The 24,373-nt window shown below is 34.2% G+C and overlaps 2 protein-coding genes across 10 annotated transcripts; both read left to right on the forward strand.

Annotated features, from left to right (window-relative positions):
* The first annotated feature begins 265 nt into the window (after positions 1-265).
* LOC104231363 (uncharacterized) lies at positions 266-6,136 on the forward strand. Of its 6 annotated transcripts, none has more exons than XM_009784344.2 (5): positions 266-373; positions 1,475-2,432; positions 2,627-2,822; positions 4,595-4,677; positions 5,640-6,136. In XM_009784344.2, the coding sequence occupies exons 2-5, from the start codon at positions 1,623-1,625 to the stop codon at positions 5,712-5,714; spliced, it is 1,164 nt and encodes a 387-aa protein (XP_009782646.1). In that variant the 5' UTR covers positions 266-373; positions 1,475-1,622; the 3' UTR covers positions 5,715-6,136. The 6 variants fall into 6 exon arrangements, with proteins under 6 accessions (XP_009782646.1, XP_009782650.1, XP_009782647.1 ...); XM_009784345.2 differs by having other exon boundaries at positions 267-373; positions 1,478-2,432; XM_070162783.1 differs by lacking the exon at positions 266-373 and adding an exon at positions 385-414.
* Positions 6,137-8,934: 2,798 nt separating this feature from the next.
* Positions 8,935-12,992, forward strand: LOC104231362 (calmodulin-7-like). 4 transcript variants are annotated; one of them, XR_712071.2, is made up of 4 exons: positions 8,935-9,217; positions 10,295-10,664; positions 11,748-11,908; positions 12,685-12,992. XR_712071.2 is itself a non-coding variant. In XM_009784342.2 (3 exons), exons 1-3 carry the CDS (start codon positions 9,142-9,144, stop codon positions 12,782-12,784), a joined length of 546 nt encoding a protein of 181 aa, XP_009782644.1. In that variant the 5' UTR covers positions 8,935-9,141; the 3' UTR covers positions 12,785-12,992. The 4 variants fall into 4 exon arrangements, 2 of the variants coding, with proteins under 2 accessions (XP_009782644.1, XP_009782645.1); XR_011403734.1 differs by having other exon boundaries at positions 12,688-12,992; XM_009784342.2 differs by lacking the exon at positions 11,748-11,908.
* The last annotated feature ends 11,381 nt before the right edge of the window (positions 12,993-24,373 follow it).

The following is a 24,373-nucleotide window of genomic DNA, read 5'->3' on the forward strand; positions in this document are numbered from 1 at the left end:
TTAAATATTGAGTAAAGTACCCCAATAATAAATTCAACAAGAAATATGCTACTTGTACTATAAAAATGGACAAGTAAACCCATATAATAAAAATCTTACACAATTATTAATTTGTAAAATATTTCCATTATATAAGTTGTTTTGAAATATAAAGATTATCTTCGTAACTAGCTGAAGTCAATAATTAAAAGGTAAATAGAAATAAAAAGATAAAGGAATAACAGAACTACAGAAGTAAAGAAAGAAATTAAAAAGAAGTTAGGACGGCTTTTCATAGGACAATACTCAATTCCGCCAGTAATTGTCTTTTTCATCCTTACACTTGTGCGATTTTGTGGGGGTTCTGTTTCTCTTTTCTCTACTTGCTTTCACTGTAAGTTTCGCCCTTCTTTGCTCCTGTCCCTCTATTTTTGGGTAACTGCAAGTTTATTACTTGGGTTTGTTCACTAGTGTGTGTGTGTGTGTTTGTTTGTTTGCCAAATTACATACATTGATTTTCCTTTTGAGACGATACATTGATTTGTTTATACCATGCCTTTCGTTTGTTCGTTTTTTGCACGTTTGCAGAATTTTGGTTTGTTTATTTGTTTATTAAAGTAAGAGAACGCCCAAAGAACTGTGGATAGCTCATCTGACTTTGGTGGAAAACTGTGGATAGCCTTTTTTATCCGTTTGATGTATGGTATTTACTTCGCATTTATGGGATTTTATAGATTTATCTTTTCTTTCAACACATCTTGAGTTCTTGGATTCTAGTTTTTTTTCGTCGTTTGAGTCTGTGAACCTTGGATAAAATGCCTTTCAAAGTATTTAGATGATTGTGCATCCAACCGTGTGGTCGAGGTTAATGATAGGTAAAACTATGGAATACCAGGGTTCAGAGTTATCCCATACATGTCCTAGTGGAAGGTACCATGTATCCTTCCAGTTTATGTGAATATTTTCATTTTCCAGATTCAAACTTTGTAAACTTTGACCAATATTTTGGAATGTATTTTTTCATCATATTGACATGAGAAGAATTGCAACTTATAGTACTTCTCGTATAATTTTTGGATTTTAACTTTAAAATATCGGCTTAGTCTAATCCACTTTTGCTTCAAAGATTAGTCAAATTATCTTCCGAAAAGCGAAAAAGTTTACATAAACTAAAACGGAGGGAGTAGTACGAGTATGTTCAACTTTTAAAGAGTTTGTAAGTCTATTTGGAAGTACCAGTAAAGAGTCCCGGTACCCATGTCATACCCATCTGACGCTGGTATGACAAGGCAATGAAGAGTTTGTTTAAGTACACGCAAACACGCATATAAATATGTATATATGTACGTACACACACAAGTTCTTGAAGTCTAATTTTTTCATGTCATGTCTTTTGAATCCATGGCCATTGATTATATTCCTTTCGCTTTTCCATGGTTTGTTTTTTTATGGACATTGATTATTCCTTTTGCTTACTAATGGTTGGATTTTTCAGCAGAATACTTGCACTTCACCTAGATGGTGAAATTTATGAAGTTCATTGAATCTCTTTTTGTCTATGAATTATGAGGGGAATTGGGGTGAAATAGCAGTGGTTTTGCTGTTGTGAGCTGTTCGTTTGTTGGAACTGAATTCCATTATAAATGGGGCGGCCAGGATTGAGGAGCTGTGGTGTCTCGGCGGAGTATTTGTGTGAACAACCGAAATTAGATATTAGTGATAATATTCGTCTAGTGCAACATATTTCAAGATCACAGAATGTTGATGAAAATTATGCCGAGTTTTTAAAGTTTCTCTACAACTATGATATAAATTCTCAGTCATACACAAATGAACATGGACATGATGGCAGTGCTGATGTGGTTGGGGATGAAGCTGACCCGCAGTACCAGATATTTTTGGCTAATGCTAAGCCAGATGGAAAGTCATATGTGCTTAAAGTTGATTCAGAGGATGGCGTTCCTGTGCTCATAAAGTATGAAAACGAGTGTGGGTGTAATCATGGGTGTGAATGTTTGCATCGGAAAAAACAGAAGGATATGGAGATGCAAAAGGATCCCGTGGATGAGAAAAATTTGCTCAGTAGCATAAAATCCTTGGGAGACGTGGATGCAATATTTGAGCCTGTCGATCCTATTTCTAAGAGGAAACTTGGGATTGTGAGCCGGAAGCGTAGCACGGAAAAACAGGGTGCGTCCAAGCGGCAGGGCAAGTCGGAGACTAAGATAAGGTCAGGTGAGGAGAAGATGATGGAAAAAGGGAGTAAATCAGTTAATGTCACAGGCAAAGAAGAAGCATCTGATGTAGAGGAAGATTATAGGTTAATCCTGGAAAATCTTCAATGTAAGAATTGGGGCTTGAAAGCCTTGTTAAGAAGCGGTACCGTTATTGAATATGAAGCCGTGGAAGATGACGTCGAAATCCTTTACAACAATAGTGGTACACTCAACAAGGTAGGAAGGTTTAACCTTACAGTTTCTTTAAGAAAACACCACGAGAGAATGTTCTTCCGATCTTTGTTTCTCCTCCCTATTTTCTCTTTCGCCTTTACTTGCTCGGTTTCAAGTTTCTGGAAATAGTTCCTCATGATACTTGTATTTTTAAATGAGCTTCAATGAATACTAAGATCGAGGATACATATCCACAGATAAATGTGCGGTCTAAGTTCAGGCAGAAAGTCATGGATCTTCTGAAGAAGCCTTACGATCAAAATGAGTATGAAGAACTATGGAGTGATGTTAATGCTAAAAAACCAGTGCTAAAGCATATGGACTTGCGTAATGGGAAAGTGAAATTTTATGGGACACAGAAAATGGGAAAGTCATATCTGGATCACCATGAAGGTAAGGTCAACATCCTGTAAGTTAGCTTTTCATCGTCTCAATTGTATGATTTCCAGTATTTTCAAAGTTTCGGTAGCACTGCACCTCGCGTAGTTTCTGCTGCATATGTCAGTTCAGGTGAATTCTATATCCTCTCAAACGTTAGTAAATATTTGGATAATGGTTGTCATCTGTCATTGAACTCAAATGGCTTGGAGTAACTTCCTTTGTTTATCTAAAACACTTTACATTTTGTAGTATCTGATCTCATCTTTGGATGTCTTGCTAGTTTCTGTAAGGTATGGTGTCAATGCAAAAGAATAGTACAAAATGTTGTAAGATGTCACCATAGTATAAAGGATGACAAATCCAAAAAGATTTAATGGAATTCTGTTCATTTATACCACCTGCAGGCCATAGCATAATTAGGTTGATTATTGACTAGTTGCTCCAGGGAAGGTGCGAAAACTTTCATTGTATTGTTTCATGCTTTTCTATTGGATGTTTTTACAGCCTTCCAAATTTCAGAATTGTCATGGTGAAGTGTAGGACAGTACACTTGTGGATGAACTATGGAAAGGAAAAGAAATAGAGAAAATTATGAATTATGAACTGTAAGAAACTAAGAATACTTTTTCAACTTTAGCTGCCCCAATTGTTAGTTTCTCACAAAGTTTTGTACTTTTACTAGAGTGAGATCCTCGTCCCTCGGAACATCTTCAATAAAGATACGAGAATATTTCACCTTTATTACGTTTGAAGCCAGTGTCTGTCAAGCTGCAAAAGTTTTAGGTCATTAATATGCACCATATTGAGGAATCTTACTGATGGCAAAAAAACTGTGTTCTATATTTGGATGAAATTCAATACTTATTATCTTTCTCCAACATTTTTACACCCACGCTTTGAATCATAAATGTCATGCTTCGCTAGGTTTGAAATATTGATATAGTGCTCCAGGTTCATTTTCGGGCTGCCCTGCTTCAGGTGGATTTTGTCAAGAAATCTCTTAAAATTTGTTTCTTGATTATATTTAGGACCAGTCTTACCACTCTAGAAAAAAAAGATGGACTAATGTTATCTTGTAATTTAGAAGTCGTTCTGCAGTTAATCCCTTTTTTTTTCCATTTTAAAATTCAGAAACAATCTGTTTCCTATGAAGCTTACCATCTAGGGTATCACTTCCAGACTATATGATAAGTTGACCATTTGCAACTAGTGCACCATAGATTGAACTTTTTGCATTTTTATTTTTGATAAGGGGATTGAAATTCTAGCATTAATAGACCAACGATAAAAAAATATTGTTTCTTGTATGTCCATCAAGGAGTAACCCTTCTCTTCTTTTCTCTTGGGAATTGGAACCCAAAGGCATAGAAACACTAGCTCATTTCTAGTTGAGTGACAAAGGAAACCAGATTATATTGTAAGTTGTGTTCCATTGTTCCTTCAACTACAAAAATCCACGTTTTGCGTAAAAGTTCGCCTATTGAAACAATGGGAGCTCTTTGTTGAAAGCTAGTTGTTCTTGGATTGTTTGGGATGTTTGGGTATTGTCGATTGCTAGAAACATTAACTGATGTAGAAGATTTTCCTTTTCTTACTTTTGCAATTTTGATGTATTCAGATCAATGCCAATCTTCACCTTCATCTTACTTTTTGTGGGCTCTCTCTCTGAATTCTCTGCAGTTTCGGCACTATGAAGTCATTCAAACTTTGTGCTTCCTCAATTTTACTTTAGTTTCACTATACCGTCGTTACATGATAGTACATGTTTCAAATTATACCTGCAGACCTTCAAAAAAGACTTAAAGAAGTTGATAATGATAATAGGAAAAAGTTGAAGATCTTGCGTGGCTTTTTCTTTTGGTTACAGGTGAGTGGTTCATCTCAGCACAATAGTGCAGAATACATTGATGTTTTCCTTTTGGATTGGGTTCTTGATATACCTCCACCTGTCTGTTGCTAATCAATGAAAGAAGGTTGTTGGTCAAAAGATACTGTTACATGGATGTATGTTTTAAATACAAGGTTTAACGCTATCTCGAGACCTTAAAGTTGCTAGTTAGAATTTGAATTCTGGATAAAAAAAGGACTAACATTGTAATCCTTTTATTAACAACATTAACAAATGAATGATGAGGTTTATGAAATCAGCAAGTACCTAATTGCCTCACCTTATGAAAAGTAACAATGTTTCAGTTTAAACTCTTGTTTGGGCTAGTTTCCTATGCATTTTCACTAAACTAGGTAAGGATTACATTGATGACAAATTCAGAACTAGCAAAAAACATAAAACACTTTACCATGTGTCGTGCTTCTGTAGCCAATGCCAGCGAATGATTTTTCTTTATTATGAATAATTAGAACTAAGTTTCAGAGAAACATCCAATGTGTTAATATGAGAAGACAAAACACCATTGCCCTTTTGCATCTTGTCCTAGTTCTGCAGTGACCTATGTTTAAACTTTCGAGTGATTCACGTGATCAGAAAATTTGGGTAATTAACAACTTCGTCCCATTGAAGCTTCAGAAGAATTGAAATTGTTGTATTCATACGCCGGTTGAATATAAGGATTATGTGTTTACCCGAGTGCTGATCCCATTTGTCTAGTACAAGTAGTTTCAGGATGAGCACTCAACCATATAAATCCGATACTTGAATTTCAATAATCATCTTAATCAACTTGTGGGATTATACTGGGGCATATTGTTGTTGTATTGTAACCGTCATATGATTTAGTCAGCAACCTGTTTTTTCGCTATGTTCTATTTATTGCATGCTAATTTTTTCACTGACAAATTTAGTCGTGTATTTTCTCATTTGGTGGTTGCTAGAATCTCACCCACAAGGAATCATTCATACCTTGGAAAGACGCTGAGTTTCTTTCGCGGGCGGCTGAGTCCAGCTAGAAGTGATGCACCTGCAGTCTTACTTTTTTGCAATTAACCACACGAAGACATCCACTGAAACATGTCTATAAAGTATGTCATGGTGAAGACTGGAATTATGCACTGCATTTTATACATGGAAGCAAGCCTAGCAGTGGAACATCTTGTGAATTCTCGGCATGGCTTTGGAATTTTTTTTGTGATCTTCTAAGTTCTCGCTCCCGCCCCTTCCCCCAAGGTCCTGGGGATTTTTGTACGTCGGATGTAAAAGGAGTTGATGTCAATATGCATGCAAAAGCAAGATCCACATGCAGATTTTAGCTTTTTATTTGGACTATCAGAATTGTCCTATTTCCTTTGTAAGGTGCAAAGGAGAACAGCGGGAGTGAGGTTTGTAGGGAAAAATAAGGCCACTAATAAAGGCATATTCAGGATTTGAAGTTTATGGGTTCCTATAACAATCTCAAGTTAGAAAAAAAAAGAAAAAGACAAAAGCAAGGGCAGCTCGGTGCACTAAGTTCCCGTTATGCGTAGGGTTCAGGGAAGGGTTGGACCACAAAGGTGTATTGTACGCAGCCTTACCTTGCATTTTTGCAAGAGGGTGTTTCCACGGCTCCGTGACCTTCTGGTCACATGGCAACAACTTTACCAGTTATGACAAAACTCCCCTTCTACAACAATCTCAAGTAATTTACAATAATAACTAGGTTTACAACCAAATATATATAGATATTTTAATGCATATTTCAAATCACTATAACTAGGGGTGTACATAAGCTGTGTTGGTTCGGGTTTTTCAATTACTAAACCAAACCAATTGTGATGGGTTTTTAAATCTAAAGACCTACCAACAAAAGTTGGATTTTTCAATTTCATGTTTTCTCGGATTTTCGTTTTTTTCGCCGGTAAAGTCTTCATAGCACAAAACATTTAACTCTTGCCCCAAATATTTCTTTAATCCTAGTAAGATACAAATATATAAGGTGTTTTTCAAGAAAATAATTCAAAATATGAAATTTGTCATGTCACTATCCTATAATATTCAACAATAAAGATAATAGAATCGTACAAAATAAATATTACTAACTAATAAGCCATTATAAAAATTTAACATAATCTAAAAGTACTAATCATGCTTAAAATAAGTATGACGAATAAATACTATCAATTACATGATTAAACACTAAAAAAAAATAGGTTATGCATTTTTATCTAAATCATTGCAAAACAAAAAAATAGATTGTCATTCCTAGTAATGAATTGAATGTCTTTTGTTAGTATTAGTATCGATTTAATTTTGGTTTAGAATATTTATGGGCTATAAAACTTATTGGAGCATTCAAAAGTTCTAGGTCAAACTTTGAAAATAGCACGTTAAAAGATAAACTATGAAAAAGTTTAAGAAATATTTATAAATTACTCTACAAAAAGTATTTTTATGTATTAAATAAATTTAAAATTTCTATACATGTAATGTCAGGTTAGTTTGGTTTCGGTTTGACTTTTTTTAGTTAAAACTAAACCAAACTAATTATGATCGGGCTTTTTTTCCAACACCAAACCAAATTAAACCGAAGCATAGTCGGGTTTTCTCATCAATTTGACTTGGGTTATCGGTTTGGTGCGATTTGTCGATTTCTTTTTACACCTCTAACTACAGCATTACTACTTCGCAATTTCTTGTATTCCTTATCCTCAGATATGTTGTGAATGTGAAGGAAAAATGAAGTCCAAGTGTGCTCGCTTTATGACATGAAAGGCGCAAAAGTACTAGTATTGCACAGAACATATGCTATTCCTTTTACACTGATTTTTTTTTTAAAATTTTATAATATGAAATTCCTATAGATTTTGTCACACGTTTTTTTGTTTCAATCATGTAACGAGGAACATAAAATATTTATTCTTTTTTTATTATTTTCCACGAAATGATTATTTGACCCATTCTTACAAAAGAAAAGAAAAAAATATTTGCATCTAAAACAAATAAGTGTATAATGTGTATCTAACAAAACTTGAAGTGCGGCTGTAAACCAAGTTATAATATAAGTAAAATTAAAGTTGAAAATTAATGTTTAAAAACAATCAATAAGTGTATAATGTTTCTAGCACACCTTGAAGTGCGGGTGTAAACCTATTTATAATATAAGTAGCATTAAATTTGAAAATTAATGTTAAAAAACAACTAATGATGAAGCCAAAAATTTCACTCAGAATATTTAACTTAATATAATGTATAAAAAATATATTTGACATATATACACAAAGTGACACAATTGATGCTTGTGCTCATCGTTTCTGATTTTCAGTTTGTTAGAATTGTTCTTAATTCCGATAGGTAATCAACACTGTATAAAATGCCATTGAAAAATCAAGGATATAATCGTAAACACATGCTTGAGATTCAATTTATATATCTTATATGTGATTTTTAATATGATGAACCAAACATATGTACATGCATTAAATAATGTATGTATCGTCCGTATAGCAGTCTAGTTAGGCATTGACATAGATTATTAATGTGATGAATATATTGATGTAAAGATTGTTATACGATAAATTATAATGCATAGATTGTTATATGGTAAATTAAAATACTATATGGATTGTTATTAGGTAGAAATGGCCTATTTTAAGGACATTTGTATCTTTAGATACTTTTAAAAATCACGTATGGTAAGACATATTCTTATCCTACATAAATCTTCGTATAAATTACTCTGAAATTAGTAATACAACTTTTACTACACTTTGCATTATTTATGCTATATATTTATTAAAGAAAACCAAACATTTTATTAGTTACTATAAAGAATTTGAAACCAAAAACTAAATGTTTTATAAATAATAGTATAAGTAATACGGAATTCTATAAGATGATTAGTAATTCCAGTTTATGTGAACCTATTTCTTTTTTGGTCCGTTCCAAAAAGAATGAACTCTTTTTAAATTTGATAACAATTTAGCTTAAAGTTATAACTCTACCCTTAATGAGAACCTTTTATAACCACACAAATACTCTGGGCCCCATTTGGACTTGTTTAGGACCACAAATATCAAAAGTCTTCATTTTTTCTTAAACTCCGTGCCCAGTCAAACAGGTGAACGGAGAAAGTAACTTTTTCTTATACTCGAAACCATAGGACCCATGTGATTATTACAATATCTAACCAACCAAACTAGCCACTATAGAGTATTGTATTCCCTTGTTGACTAAAAAGACTTAGTAGTATTATTTTCAGTGAGAGAAAAGAAAGGCATAAGCATCAGATGCTCGGGCTCGGCCACCCCACCATGATGATGATGCACCCTTTTGGAATATTGGACGGACCATTATATTAACTCCTCTTTCCCTTCCCCATTTTTCTTCATATCATACAACACATAGTCGCACATTTTCTTCTTCCCTTATTTCAAATTTCCAGTTAAATAATCAAAAGATATAATGGCGGATCAGCTGACTGACGATCAGATCTCTGAGTTTAAAGAAGCCTTCAGCCTCTTCGACAAGGACGGCGATGGTCTGCCTCTGCTCTTTCCCCTTTTTAATAATTCTTTTTCTTTTCTCAGATCCATTCCTATTTTTGCCCTTTTTTTAATGTTGCTTTCGATTGACAGTTTTGTGATCTATGATTTGCAGCTAATTATAAGCTTTGATGTTCATTACGTGAAAATTGTAGGCGAGATACTGTTTCTTTAGTTGGTTGTTTCAATTTTGTTTATTTGATTTTTGATAGAAATGAATGTGAACATGGATCTATGTGAAACTTGTGGCTTCTATATCTTGAATTCCTTAATTGATCTTTCCTAGTAGTTGAGCTTGAGGATTTGTTATTTTGGGGGTTACATATATGTTAAATCAGTTAAATAGGTCGATCGTTTTATTTTGGGTTTTTCCTAGTTGGTGGATTCTACTGGTGAATTGTGATTTCTTTGGCTTTGTTTCTTGATGGATTCTCTCCATTTTGTTCCATGTGGTAACTTGTTTGTAATTGTGGATTTCACTACTTTCCATTTATTGCTTTACCTTGTTGGTAAAGAGCATTCTAGTCTATTCAGTGTGTGCCTATTCAGCAATTAATAGATTATTTAGAGAAAGATCCAAGTTTGGAATTTTATATATGTGACTGTAAATGTCCACAGTCGATAAATATGCAACTTGAGAAGATAGCAGATTATAGTGGGTAGCAATAGTTAGGACTCGAATATGAGTAGCTGCTGGCCCTTGAAACAATTGATTCTTTCAACTTCTTTCAGTTCAAGTGATTTTGCCTATTTGATATCCATTTTCTGTTTGGAAATAATTGTCCCTCTACTAAGATTGAAGTGTGGGATGCTGCATTAATGATGCTTATTTTCCGCTGTTGGGATCACTCATAGGCTTTTATAATCATGATGAAACTTGTGTTTCTGCTACTCCTTTGTTTTCATTTTTTTCCCTTTGGTATGCTTAGAGAACAAAAAACTGTTGGAAGGTTGATGTTAAGCCTATTTCCCATGTCCATAGAAACAAGAGGAAAAGAAAAGGAAAACCAGCTTTAGTATTGTAAGCTCTTAAAACTAGACATGTTTAGTAATCATGTGCAACCACGCTGCAGGTTGCATCACTACTAAGGAGCTTGGAACCGTGATGCGGTCATTGGGGCAGAACCCAACCGAAGCTGAGCTTCAAGATATGATCAATGAAGTCGATGCTGATGGGAATGGGACCATTGACTTCCCTGAGTTCCTTAACCTGATGGCTCGCAAGATGAAGGACACTGATTCTGAGGAGGAGCTCAAAGAAGCTTTTAGAGTGTTCGACAAGGATCAGAATGGATTTATCTCAGCAGCTGAGCTTCGTCATGTCATGACAAACCTAGGTGAGAAGCTTACAGACGAAGAGGTTGATGAGATGATTCGTGAAGCTGACGTGGATGGGGACGGGCAGATCAACTATGAGGAATTCGTCAAGGTCATGATGGCCAAGTGAGAATCCAACTTAATCTTTAAAATTAAAGTACAACAAAAAGGAACGGCGGATAAGTCTGATGAGGTTTCTATTTCTGGTTAGGATGTCTTCTTTGGCTTATTAGCTTCGTCTGGGTGCTTGCCTATTCTATTCTCATTGTTTCGTAATGATGTTCTTTGGTATATGCTTTTTTGCTCCCTTCCTATATTAGTAGCTTGTTTGTTAGTAAGTATTGGTATTTTCTTCAACATTTGATATTAAACCTACCACAATTGTGGGAACCTTGAATGTCTTTGTTTTTTCCTCCCTTTTGAATGAGTAATTTCATCTATATTTTCACATGTGTTTGCCTTTATTCTACAAGTAGTTTTTTTGTGTTTCGCTAGACTTGGACGAACCACATACTCCGTATCAGGGTAGTCTAAGATTATGTAGGTGTAGGAGACTTATATGGTTATACTCTTAACATCATTTGCGCGCCTATCTTTTGGGTTTATCATAAAGCTTTCTTCTTTGGCATAAAGAAAGCTTGTCCCATCTACAATTTTGAGTCAAGGTGCGGAAGTTATGTTGAGGTTGTTTTTCAAGCCTCCTTTCCATTTATTTGTGGAATGTTGAGCTTGACCTCCATCAAGATTGGACCTGTGGCCATTAAGCCAACTCAAAAGGTTGTGCGTCGAGTATGGTTCGTGTTATATAAAAAATGGCAAGGAATGAAAAGAAGTTTAGTATTTATGTTGTCTGCTTACTAATTTGAACAGAAAGGAAAGGAAATTATGCACCTAGGTTTGGTTTAATGGTCAATAAAGTGGATACAAACCTTGAAGATCATTTACAAGTTTCTTCTCATCTGTCTAATCATTGGCCAGTGGAGTTGGCTCGGACAGTGCTGTCATAAATAAACGGGAAAGGAAACTATTGCTCTCGGCAATGTCCCAAATGAAGCTTTTGCTAAAGAAGATGACTTGTACTGATCTTACTTTCTTTTCAAATCTCTTTACCTTTCCTTTTCGAACAAATTCCCTTTATCCAAATGCATTTATAGTGGAAATAGAATCTATTACTAACATTTTGATAGAAAAAGTGACATTTCATTTCAGTACAAATATAGCTAAATTTGTCCCAACACAAGTGGATTATAGAAGGGAAAGTGAGCACTCAACACAACATTTATTCCCCTCCTGGTAGATTGGACTTCCCACCCAGAAAAGAATAAAAAGGAGAAAGGAATCTGACAATTATTGCTTTTGTTTCACATCAGGTTAGGTTTCACGCAAAACTAACTCGATTAGTATTTTCAATACTTGTTGAACTAAAGAGATACTATTCGCTTTGAGTTGGGTTCTCCTTTTAGGGTAGTAGAGAATACTTTTTGGCAAAACAGCGGCCAACTATATGAAGAAATGTGCCATATCATTCTATACGTTGAAATATACTTTACTTTATTATTATTTCGGGAATTAAAAAAGGCTTTTCTTTGAACATGATTTTTAAAATATTTAAATTTGAAACTCTTCTGACCTAAAGTAATTTTTTATTTAGTTTTTATATATGTAAATTTAATTTTAAAATATTAAAGAATTTATGATCAAATTCACACCAAAATTTAAATAGTTTAAACTTCATACTTCGGATCCTGCTACATAAAAATTGAATTGAGGTAGTATTTTTAAATTTTGTAAGTTACTAAACATATTTATAACATATCTTTCTAAATGTTTTTATTTTGAGTAACTAGTATACCTATAAATTCATAAAAATTCTATATAGTTCTTGCAAAGGGTTAAATTAGCAAAATCTTCGTCTCTTTCCTTTCTTCATCTATTTCCTTTCTTCCCCCAATTTTTCGTTCTTTCCTTCAACTTTTTTTTTTTCGTTTATATTTCTCCGTGCTAGTTTCTTGAATATTCTTTTTATCATCTTTTCTTCCAGAATGATACTCCCTCCGGTCCAAAATAAGTAAAATCTTTAATTAAAACGCCAAGAAAATTTAACTCCTTAATTCACATGAAGTCATGTCATTTTTATTATTTACAGCAGGCGGCGAAGGAGGATTGAAGAAAGTAAAAGAGCCTACTCAATCTCACAGAGCAACGGAAGGAAAAGCCGTAAGAGAGATCGATGCACAATCCTGTGATCCCTCCTTAATTATTTTTAAACAAAATGTTTTAAGTATTATGACTTACGGTTCGAAATTCGATAGATAATAAATGTACTCCTTCGATTTTAGTTGTTGTTGTATCCTAGTCTACGACTAAATCTGTCCTCAGCTTTATGTCTTTGATCGAAATCTTCTGTTTTTTTTTTCTTTTGTCCTAATGAAATCTTCTGTTTGCTTGTTATAACGTCCTAGTCTTCAAAATAAAATAAGTCAGTATTGTGCTCTACCATTCATGGTTTCTAAAGTTTTGATACTCCTATAATAAAAGTAGCTCTTTACCATCTGAATGAACTTTTCACCCAAAAAAGGGGGCAAAATATAAAATTGTCCTTCGGCCGAAATTAATTGCATTTGTTAAAAAAAAAGGTATATATATATATATATATATATTATCGGCTATTATTTTTTAGAGCGGCTAAAAATATATATTTCTTAAAAATAATTGATTGTCAATTATTGGTCATTTGACTATCACAATTTTAAATAAGTTTTGGGACCGTTTGTCCATTTCAATAATCATACTTTCCTTTATCTGTTAGCATATATCTTTTTTATTTGGTTTGCCAAAAAAAGCATTACGCTTTGTGTACTAGAAATCCAAACTATTGCCATATTCTTTTTCTTTAACTTTTCTTGTGAGAATATTTGAATGGAATTGTCTATAAATGATCCGTCTCCACAATGAAAACACAAATATATAGAAATTTTTATAATAAACGATATTTTGTCCTTATTTACAATAATGTAAATGAATTAAGTCATATTTATAAAAGGAATCAGTATAAGCAATTGATTTTGGTAATAATAGCTTTACTAATACATGAAATTAAGTCTCCAGTATGCAAATCATAACACTAAAATTCCGGAAAATGCAGAGGACTACGATCAATGGTACTACATTTTAGTAAACATGGTACAACAAACAAAAGCAGGACTTTTAATTAGATGACAATATTACCCATGTTTTTCCTCTCCAATTCCCACTAATATATATTTTTGTAAAATTAATCCAGCTGAGATTAAATCTTTTTTCACTTGGTTAATTATATCTTTGACTTACCCTCATCTGTTTTCTCTTTTCTTTTCAAACTCATATTGTTCTCTCAATCGTGAAAATAGCACGGCTAGCTAGTTTTCGAACTGGTAATTGAAAAATAGTCAGCATTTGCAAAGTCATTGAAAAATAGCCACTATTTTGCTGCAACACAGAAAGTTCCAGCATAATATACTGGAGATTGGTGCACATGTGTATGAACTTCCAGCATGTTATGCTGGAACTCCAACGCACGGAAAGTTCCAGCATAATATACTGGAAATTGGATCATTTGTGTATGAACTTCTAGCATATTATGCTGGACCAGTATATTATGCTGGAACTCCAGTATATTATGCTAGAACTCTAGTATAATATACTGAAGTTCCAGTAAACTCCATTATAATATGTTGGAGTTCTAATAAATTTCAGTATATTATACTGGAATATTTTTCGAATTTGAACAGTGTTGTCGTCTAAATTTATCTTTACATGAAAAGTGACTAAAAATTTTGATTACTTTTGAAATTATGGCTATTTTTCAATTACCACTTGTAAATCTGGCTATTTTTGAATTTCTCCCCTCTCAATCCCAAAGGTTAACTTCTTTGTGGGCCTGAGAGCAAATCCATAGAGATTTAGATATTAATATTTTTATGTTGATATTATTTTCATTCCAAATTTGATACGTTAATCCAATATGCCAAATAATTAAGGGCCGGTTGATGTAAAATAATTACAATCGCTAATCAAATATATATTTTATATACACTAATTATTTATATTATATATTAATATACAAAAAATAAAAAAAAATTGGCTATTAGTTTTTATGACGACTATACAATGTAGCAACAATAACAACAATCCAGTAAAATCTCACTAGTGGGGTCTGGGGAGGGTAGTGTGTACGCAGACCTTAGCCCTACCCCGAAGGAGTAGAGAGGCTGTTTCCGAAAGACCCTCGGCTCAAGAGAATAAAAAGACAAAAGAAGACAATATTAGTTTCACTACAGAGATCATAAGAAAAATAAGAACATAAAATGTAGAAGAAAAAATGCAAAGCAAAAACGATGGCTAGTAAATAGGTCCTAGTAAATAGGTCCTGCACCGAAAAAAGAAAATAGTAAGCCACGATATTGCCACTAGCTATCTTAAACAAAAGCCCTACCAGACTAGGTTCACAAAGGTACAAAGTAAGACAAGATTCAACTACCTCCTAACCTACAACTCCACGACTTCCTGACTAATTACAAGTGCATGTATAACATTGATTCGATCTGTCAAACTAAAGAATTTAATTATATTTCACAATTCAAAAATAGGATAAGAGATTGCCTACTAAAATTGTAGTAATTAATTACATCTGTTCTTTCTCTTTCAATAGTAAGTCTGTGTTTGACCATTCATATAAACTAATTTTTCACGAGTATGTTATCGTATATTAATTAACTCATATATAAATTAAATCAACTGACATATACTGATATGTTAAATAATTAATCATGATATGAACTAATTTACACTTGTATGTATGACATCGGTTATGCTGACAAATTTAACCATATAAGCAACTAAGCCATAAGCTTACGTGGTTCATCTGTTATATTAAATAATCAAATTTCACAATTCAAATAATAGAATATGAAACTGTGTAAATTTTTTAGCTAAATCTATAGTAAATTACATTTGGGTTTGACCATTCATATATACTAGTAGTAATTTATCACGAATATGTATGTCAATTTCTCTTCAAATTATTGACATATACTGCTAATGTCAAATAATCAATATAATACAAAATATTCACATGCGAATTGCGTTGGTTCTACGTGCTGACAAATTTAACCATGTATGCAACTAATCCATAAGCCTACATGGTTCTATCTGTCAAACTAATAATTAATTTAATTTCAAAATTCAGAAAATAGAATAAGAAACGGCGTAATTTTCTTAGTAAATACCTCTTTTTTTCCTTTCTCACCGTACCTATTTCTCATTTTGTTGATTGAAAGAGAATATGCGTTATTCATTGAGTAAAGAGAAGGTTTTCGGCCTTTACAATATTTACTATATTTCGTATGTTACAGATATAGCACGTCCTTTTTTTGCTATATGAAATCCACACTTTGACGCCAAAGATTTTATAACGAATAAACTTTCGCATGAGCATAATCTATTTTCTAGTTTAATATTACGAGATATTTTTTCATATTTTTCGCATTCAGTTCTAACTTATTAGGCCAAAAGCTCTGTGAAGGCAACAAAAGTCCACAAACACCAACTGAGTAAAATCTCTTGAATATGCGTCCGACCATTTATATATCTAATTTATCATGTGCATGTCAAATTCTCCTATATATTCGTGTACCAATACTAAATATAAAAGAAGGAAAAGCAAAGAAGCGAATTAATAATTATCTTGAGATAAACATAAAAGAAAAAGTGAAAGTAGAGACTTAATTAAACCAAAATTTGCAAAACCAAAAACTACACTTTTAGTCAGATAGATTTCTCATTAAGACTTCAATGAATATTATCCCCATTAAAGATTGCATGCATTGTAAAATCCGTTATCATTATTTAGTTAATTAGTAACATCTACTTAATGCTTCCTAATTTGCTAGATTTTTGTTATCTCCTTCACATATCAATCTCATTATTTTCTTCCTTCTTATATACTTAGTAGCTTTTATTTTTGCACTCAAATAATGTCCAGATCTGAGAGGTTCTGGCAAAGAAGAGAAAAACTTAGGGTTAACTCCAGGTTTATTATCTTCTGCCGTCTTTTTTAACTTAATTTTCATATGCTTTAATTTCTATCTTATGTTAATTTTTATAAGTCTTACAAAAAGTTTCTTGTTTCTCTTTGATATTAGAGTAGAAAGGACTTGGATATGAAGTTGACGAGGCCAATAGAGATAGAAGAAGGGGAGATCAAGAAACGCCACGTGTGTCCTTATTGTGAGAAAGAGTTCAGCAATGGAAAAGCTTTAGGAGGGCACAAAAGAATCCATTTGTACAAGATGAGGGGTAGAAAAAATCTGAAACTTCCTTTCTCATCAAATTTAAATTCTGAATCTGTCGTCTCTGTGTCCGATTTGGAACAGGTACCTGCAGCGTTTCGCAAAGTACTAGAGGAGGATCTTAAAGATGTTTTACCAAGGTGGGGTAGTGTTGGGAAAAGAGGGAAGATGGGTTACGGTCACATTATTCGTACATCTTCCAATGCAGAAAAAATGATACCTCCTCCGTCCCAATTTATATGGCCAAACAAATTACGTGCTGAAAAGGGTGATCATCAAAGAGTGCATTCCTTTGATCTCAATGAACTTCCTCCAGAAGCAGTAGAAAATGGACTTGATTAGACAAAGCTCCGCAAATTCTATATGTTCCTGTTTTGGTATGATACAATAGCAAAAGTTCAACTATCAATTGCACCTGATTTCTACGGGTTCGTAGCTTTTGAAAAGTTAGTGGACTTTTTTCTTTTTAGTATGTTTAAGAAAGAACGATTCATTTTTATATTTGAATTTTTTTAAATGTTAAGCATTTTATTTTACCTTCATTGTCAGCTCTTATTATCACAAAAATGTCATTACATGTCTGAGGTTATAAATACTAAGGGTTACTTTGAGAAGAACTTAGCGAAGAAAAGGTAGAAGTAGAACCTAAAGGAGTTTGAAGCTTTAAAAATTTATTGATTATATCAACTCTCGTTAAAAGAACCTAAAAATCAAGAAACACAATAAGTTGAGTAACTTATTAAGGGAGTTGTGTCTAGCATTTGGGTATTTTCTAAAATAGAAAGATTGTCATGTAAATAGATATAGATGGAGTGTTTTTTGTTCAATGATATGGATTTTCTATTAGAGACGAGCTCAAAATAGAACCTTTTGTTAGAGTTTATTTAATTCACCCACATAAAAAAGTTGCTTCCGGTGCCAAAGATTCAAGCTTTAACAAATTCGACATCATAAAAAATTTAAAAAGAAAATAAATGGATTAAAAACAATAAAGACAATTATCAATGAAAGAAATCCCACTTGCTGTTAATGAATGTCAATAATTTTGAAATGTATGAGTTCCATAGCATGGGCATTGATCACGCCCAACTATGCCTTATAAAAAGGACAATGCGGTCGTTGCAAATATAATCTGGTTTACAAGTTCGGAGTCGAATCCCACAGAGAACTAAGGTTTAGCTACAGCTGTTCACTATCACCAAGAAGACAAGCTTGAACAGTTCCTAACTTATAGATATTTAGATTCTTGTGTTTAACTAATTGATTAACAAATTAAAATAATAAATTAACAACTAAAGATACTAAGAGTTAGAGACAAGATTAAGGAGGTCTAGAGTTATGATTTCCCCAATTGTCGGAATCCTTCCCGCTATGTCTTCTATAATTTCGCCTAAGTATTCTCTACCGATCATGAGCACTCTTATTACCGTAAATCTCTCCCGAGTAATCACGACAATTTACTAAACGCACTCTCCCGAGCTACGCTAGCTGGCTTTTGATACAGCTCACTTCAGATCGCACCCAAGGCTTCGTTATCCCTAATCCCGCCTTTAAACCCGCAGTTATAGATCCCTCTTATACTCTAGGAGTGGTGTTGTTCAACAATTACCTAAATATGCACTCTCTCCCGAGTTATGCATACTAAATAGGCACAACTAATTGAGAGCTCTTCAATTAACTACAATAAGAACGTAGTTGAACAAATAGAGATTAAACGTAACAAGAATTTATCCTACAAAAGGTTCTATCAAAACTCTAGATAACAAATTAGCTATTCATAATAGTATGTAAAACTACAATACTAAAAGTCATAACTAACAATGAAAAATAGGAAGAGGAAAGAAAAAACTTGTAGAAGAATTCCCAAGCCTTGCTCCTATTGTGTCTCTGCCTCCTTAGGTCAAATCTATGTCAAAAATATGTCCAATTCCTTTTCTTGGCCGGCTTCCTTGGTTTAATAGAGGGTTTAGGGCTTAAAATCCCGTGTTTTGCACTTTGGTCCCTGAAATTTACCCATCCTGCCGCGATTCCACCGCGGTTACGCCGGAAACGCGGCCAAACACCCTCTAAGGTTCTTCATTTTTCCGCGACTGCCTTCTGCCGCGGTTCTGCCGTGGTCCTACCGTAACCGCGGTTTTTCACCCTGTTCCGTTTGAAATTTGGAAAAATATAAAACATGAAAATTGTATCTCTTTGAGTTATCTTTCCAACCATATATTATGGAACCCAAATAGAGTTCTGAGCAAAGAGTTATGTCTATTTTACTAGACAATGCGCAATATGCCTCTTTGAATTTTTGTTTTGTTGTTTTATCATCCGTTGATCCCCGAACGCGATCCCGGCTTAATTCCTTGAGCTCTTACTCAGACTTCAAAATAGACATAACTCTTTGCATAATATATAGAAAAATAGACATAACTCTTTGCTCAGAACTCTACCATAATATATGGTTGGAAAAATAACTACTCAGACTTCAAAGCTCCAAACCACTTAAATTCATTCCATAACATCTATATAGCTCGGAATCACTCCTACAAGGCATAAAACACACCGTTAATGCAAAACACTAGCGATTAAAGTGCAAACTCAACTAAAGTGCAGTAAATTAGAGTGTAATAATCGACTAAAATACGTAATTATAGCCTATCATCAACACCCCACACTTAAACTATTGCTCGTCCTCGAGCAATCAAACTACACTTTTTTATAGACACAGCCTTTTTAAACAATTCTCCTAACTCATCACACCAAGAGTATTTAAAATAGACTAAGCACAAAAGCGTAACATCTTCACCTCAAGATTTGACTCATAAGTACCACGCATTATTCACAATTCACCTACTTACTCTAACATAGAGGTCACTGACATTACCTTTCCTTCATGAATCAAGTGCCCTCACACAACAAAAGAGAGTAGTTCCACACAATAAAATTTAAGAACACTTAGGAACTCAAGATAGAAAGAATTCACTCACTCTCAGAAATAACATTCATATGCCACAAAAGATGCACCATAAGCTTGCCCGTAGTGTACTACTCTACTAATGGAGCTCATTCAATCTAGGATCAATTAGGACTTTATTTGGTTGTAATGTAGGCTACGGGACGGGTAGGATACATTTAGATATAAGAGTAACTACACCTCCCTAATCACTTTAATACATATACTTTAACATTCAAACCCCATACTTATGTCAAGCCAAACTCCACCTTCACATCAATATACATCAACTCCCAAATTATTTAAGCCCAATTATATCAAGAGTCACCATTATCAAAGAATATATATTTTTTTACAGCAATACAACTTTTTTTTTCTTTTTCAATTCAAGAGGCTCTTGCTTTTCAAATCAGTGCACCCTTTCTCCTTATTTCATTAGTTCCACTCAAAAGCCAAACCAACCACCCCACACTTTAACTTTTACAAAGTCCATAAACAATTCAAGTGCTCATGAGAGGTTACAATAGTTCAATAGATGGTTAATTCAAACAAATGGGTAAGACTTGTAATGTGGTTGCCAAAGAAACAAGATTACAGGCTCAAAGGGGTTAACTACGATACATAACAATTAGGTGGGTAAAATATACATATTTGGCTCAACAAAGAAATACCTATATCACTTCCTAGACTGAATAAAACTACTATTTCGCTTTGCAAACACACGGGACAAGTTCTAGGCATCAAATGCAATGCACAGAATATAACAAATTCTTACACACACATGGCACATGACTCACTCAAGATCGGATCATCAAGACACTCTAGTCAAAGCAGTTAAGCAAAGTTAAGATCATACAATTTAAGGTACTTCTACAAGAGTAAAAAACTGAGCCTAAGCGTCACAACCAAAGTACTCACTATTCTCAAGGCATAACAAAGTCAAGAGATATTGCTTCACTTCAAAACATAACACAATGGCTCCTACTCCCAAAAAAAACTAACTACACCCGGTTCAAATAAAACCCTTGGAAAAGAACCGTGGTTTAAAGAAAAACCAAGGGGGAATTATTACACTACCTAACAAAAGAAAATCTTTTTGTACTTTTTCTTTAGACTTAAATCCCTCAAGAAAATTGTCTAATAGATCCATCGTCGGGAAAAGTCCAATCTTTTCTATTTAAAAAAAAATTATTCAATTAAACTAACACAACTAAAATAGCATAGAAAGTCACCCAGACAATCTCCTCACCCCACACTTAAAATTGTGCATTGTCCCCAATGCACACCATACTAATAAGAGGGTAAAAGAAACTCCCTGGTAGGCCAAAGGTCGAAGCATTAACAACTCATGGGGTACTCAGACTTCTCCCAAGCTTGGTCCTTTATGCGAGTACCTCACACTTAGTTCCAACCATTTGGTTTGTTGTTGCATCCTTCCAATACCTTTGCTTTCCATGCTCCTAGAAAATAAAAAATTGACACTACAAAAATAATACAATTAAAAAAATAAAAAATAAATAAAAGAAAGCAATAAAGTTAGGTTGCCTCCCAACAAGCGCTTGATTTAACGTCGCGGCACGACGCGGATCACTTTTTGCCTCCACCTCGAGCTTATGAATTGAACCCCAAGTTTTGATTCAAGCTTATGATTATGGTCATGGGGCGGTGGAACGAATCTGACTGGCCCAATAAAATAATGTAGTATTCTGCACTTCTTGGCCTTTAGATGAGGTGTGTAATCCCGACTTTCTGGAAAGAAGAATTCCAGAATGTAAGCACTTTGTTCCTCATTCCTTGACTCCTCAAGTGGCTCGGACGACTCTATTTTCATATCATCATCTAAACACAATGTGGAAAAATGCTTGGAGTGAGGACCAATGCGCTCAACTACATGAACATTGGGACAGTCTACATTCTCAACACTAATGACAATAGAGTCAACTAAATATGTATCCTCAATATCCTTGGTTGACTCTAGTATCTCCTCTACGACATCGGCATCCTCAAATTCTAGTTCGATTGATTGTTGGTGTTCTAATCTAGCCTCCTCCTCTAGCTCATCCTCGTATTTTTTTAAATCCTCGAGTAATATGGAAATTTCTACAGCCCGTTCTTGCTCATATTGGCTACTATCCACAATGTCAACTTGTTGCGCTTTACCAGGTTCAATTAATTTATTCACTTGAGCCTCCAAGTTGTGAATAGTTTCCCCTTACCTTTGTACCCGCAGTTGTATCTCATCATATTGTTTCATAAGTCACTTTAACATATCCTCGATCTCTTTTAGGTCCTCATACCTGGGTTCTTTGCTCTTATTATCCTCACAAGAAAACATAGAATCATCATAATAAGGGGTTGGGGGAAGATAAGAAATATAGGCACAACTATGAAAGTGACCATCTTGACCACCACACATATCACACACATTCCACACATAAGATTGAGTTGGTGCACAAAACTCGCTCTCGAAAATATTTTGATAATTTTGCCAAGGGTGGTTTTCATCACAATATGCATAAGGAGGATTAAAAGTAGAATTACCAACATCAAAACTTTCATAATTCCATGATGCCATATTTTTTTAATCAACAAGTAAAAGAAAAAATAAAATAAAAAAAATAAAATACAAAAAAATAAAAATAAAAGTTCAAACTTGAAACCTAGTAATATGTACACCTACAGCTACACCGTTAGTTCTCCGGCAACGGCGCCAAAATTTGATCACGCCCAACTATGCCTTATAAAAAAGACAATGCGGTCGTTGCAAATATAATCCGGTTTACAAGTCCGGAGTCGAATCCCACAGAGAACTAAGGTTTAGCTACAGCTGTTCACTATCACCAAGAAGACAAGCTTGAATAGTTCCTAACTTATAGATATTTAGATTCTTGTGTTTAACTAATTGATTAACAAATTAAAATAATAAATTAACAACTAAAGATACTAAGAGTTAGAGACAAGATTAAGGAGGTCTAGAGTTATGATTTCCCCAATTGTCGGAATCCTTCCCGCTATGTCTTCTATAATTTCGCCTAAGTATTCTCTACCGATCATGAGCACTCTTATTACCGTAAATCTCTCCCGAGTAATCACGACAATTTACTAGACGCACTCTCCCGAGCTACGCTAGCTGGCTTTTGATACAGCTCACTTCAGATCGCACCCAAGGCTTCGTTATCCCTAATCCTGCCTTTAAACCCGCAATTATAGATCCCTCATATACTCTAGGAGTGGTGTTGTTCAACAATTACCTAAATATGCACTCTCTCCCAAGTTATGCATACTAAATAGGCACAGCTAATTGAGAGCTCTTCAATTAACTACAATAAGAACGTAGTTGAACAAATAGAGATTATACTACGGCTCAATTATATAAAAACATAACAAGAATTTATCCTACAAAAGGTTCTATCAAAACTCTAGATAACAAATTAGCTATTCATAATAGTATGTAAAACTACAATACTAAAAGTTATAACCAACAATGAAAAATAGGAAGAGGAAAGAAAAAACTTGTAGAAGAATTCTCAAGCCTTTCTCTTATTGTGTCTCTGCCTCCTTAGGTCAAATCTATGTCAAAAATATGTCCAATTCCTTTTCTTGGTCGGCTTCCTTGGTTTAATATAGGGTTTAGGGCTTAAAATCCCGTGTTTTGCACTTTGGTCCCTGAAATTTACGCATCCTGCCGCGGCTCCACCGCGGTTACGCCAGAACCGCGGCCAAACACCCTCTCAGGTTCTTCATTTGTCCGCGACTGCCTTCTGCCGCGGTTCTGCCGCGATCCTACCGTAACCGCAGTTTTTCACCCTATTCCGTTTGGAATTTGGAAAAACATAAAACATGAAAGTTGTATATCTTTGAGTATCTTTCCAACCATATATTATGGAACCCAAATGGAGTTCTGAGCAAAGAGTTATGTCTATTTTACTAGACAATGCGCAATATGCCTCTTCGAGTTTTCGTTTTGTTATTTTATCATCCGTTGATCCCCGAACGCGATCCCGACTTAATTCCTTGAGCTCTTACTCAGACTTCAAAGCTCCAAACCACTTAAATTCATTCCATAACATCTATATAGCTCGGAATCACTCCTACAAGGCATAAAACACACCGTTAGTGCAAAACACTAGCGATTAAAGCGCAAACTCAACTAAAGTGCAGTAAATTAGAGTATAATAATCGACTAAAATACGTAATTATAGCCTATCATCAGGCATCTATTCTCATACATTATTTACAACAAATATCAAGTATTCATATATTCTTATAGATCCCACATAAGCTCTAGTATCAATGTGACGATCCGATAGGTCATTTTGAGTACTGACCCTTAATTTCGAGTTTCAAGACCTCCATTAGCACCATTTAAGCTTGGTTTGAATGCGTGGTCCGTGTCATTTTTTAAAAAGGTTTTACGTAAAATTTTGAAGAAAACGTAATTTTTGGTTTAAAAATAGCTTGAGGTGACCATGGTCAACATTTTATGTAAACAATCCCGGATCGGTATTTTGACAATTTTGATATGTCCGTATTGTGATTTTGGACTTGGACGTATGCCCGAAATT

Source organism: Nicotiana sylvestris, chromosome 11 (genome assembly GCF_000393655.2).
Source record: "Nicotiana sylvestris chromosome 11, ASM39365v2, whole genome shotgun sequence".
Lineage (NCBI taxonomy): Eukaryota > Viridiplantae > Streptophyta > Magnoliopsida > Solanales > Solanaceae > Nicotiana > Nicotiana sylvestris.

What these genes read in the sequence shown, in the direction of transcription:
- LOC104231363 (XM_009784344.2), top strand. Translation starts at nt 1,623, where the DNA reads ATGGGGCGGCCAGGATTGAGGAGCTGTGGTGTCTCGGCGGAGTATTTG. An exon ending in ATAGTGGTACACTCAACAAG is followed by an intron (nt 2,433 to 2,626) that starts GTAGGAAGGTTT and finishes ACATATCCACAG; the next exon opens with ATAAATGTGCGGTCTAAGTT. An exon ending in GCTTTTTCTTTTGGTTACAG is followed by an intron (nt 4,678 to 5,639) that starts GTGAGTGGTTCA and finishes GGTGGTTGCTAG; the next exon opens with AATCTCACCCACAAGGAATC.
- LOC104231362 (XM_009784342.2), top strand. Translation starts at nt 9,142, where the DNA reads ATGGCGGATCAGCTGACTGACGATCAGATCTCTGAGTTTAAAGAAGCC. An exon ending in CTTCGACAAGGACGGCGATG is followed by an intron (nt 9,218 to 10,294) that starts GTCTGCCTCTGC and finishes ACCACGCTGCAG; the next exon opens with GTTGCATCACTACTAAGGAG. An exon ending in GTCAAGGTCATGATGGCCAA is followed by an intron (nt 10,665 to 12,684) that starts GTGAGAATCCAA and finishes TATTATTTACAG; the next exon opens with CAGGCGGCGAAGGAGGATTG.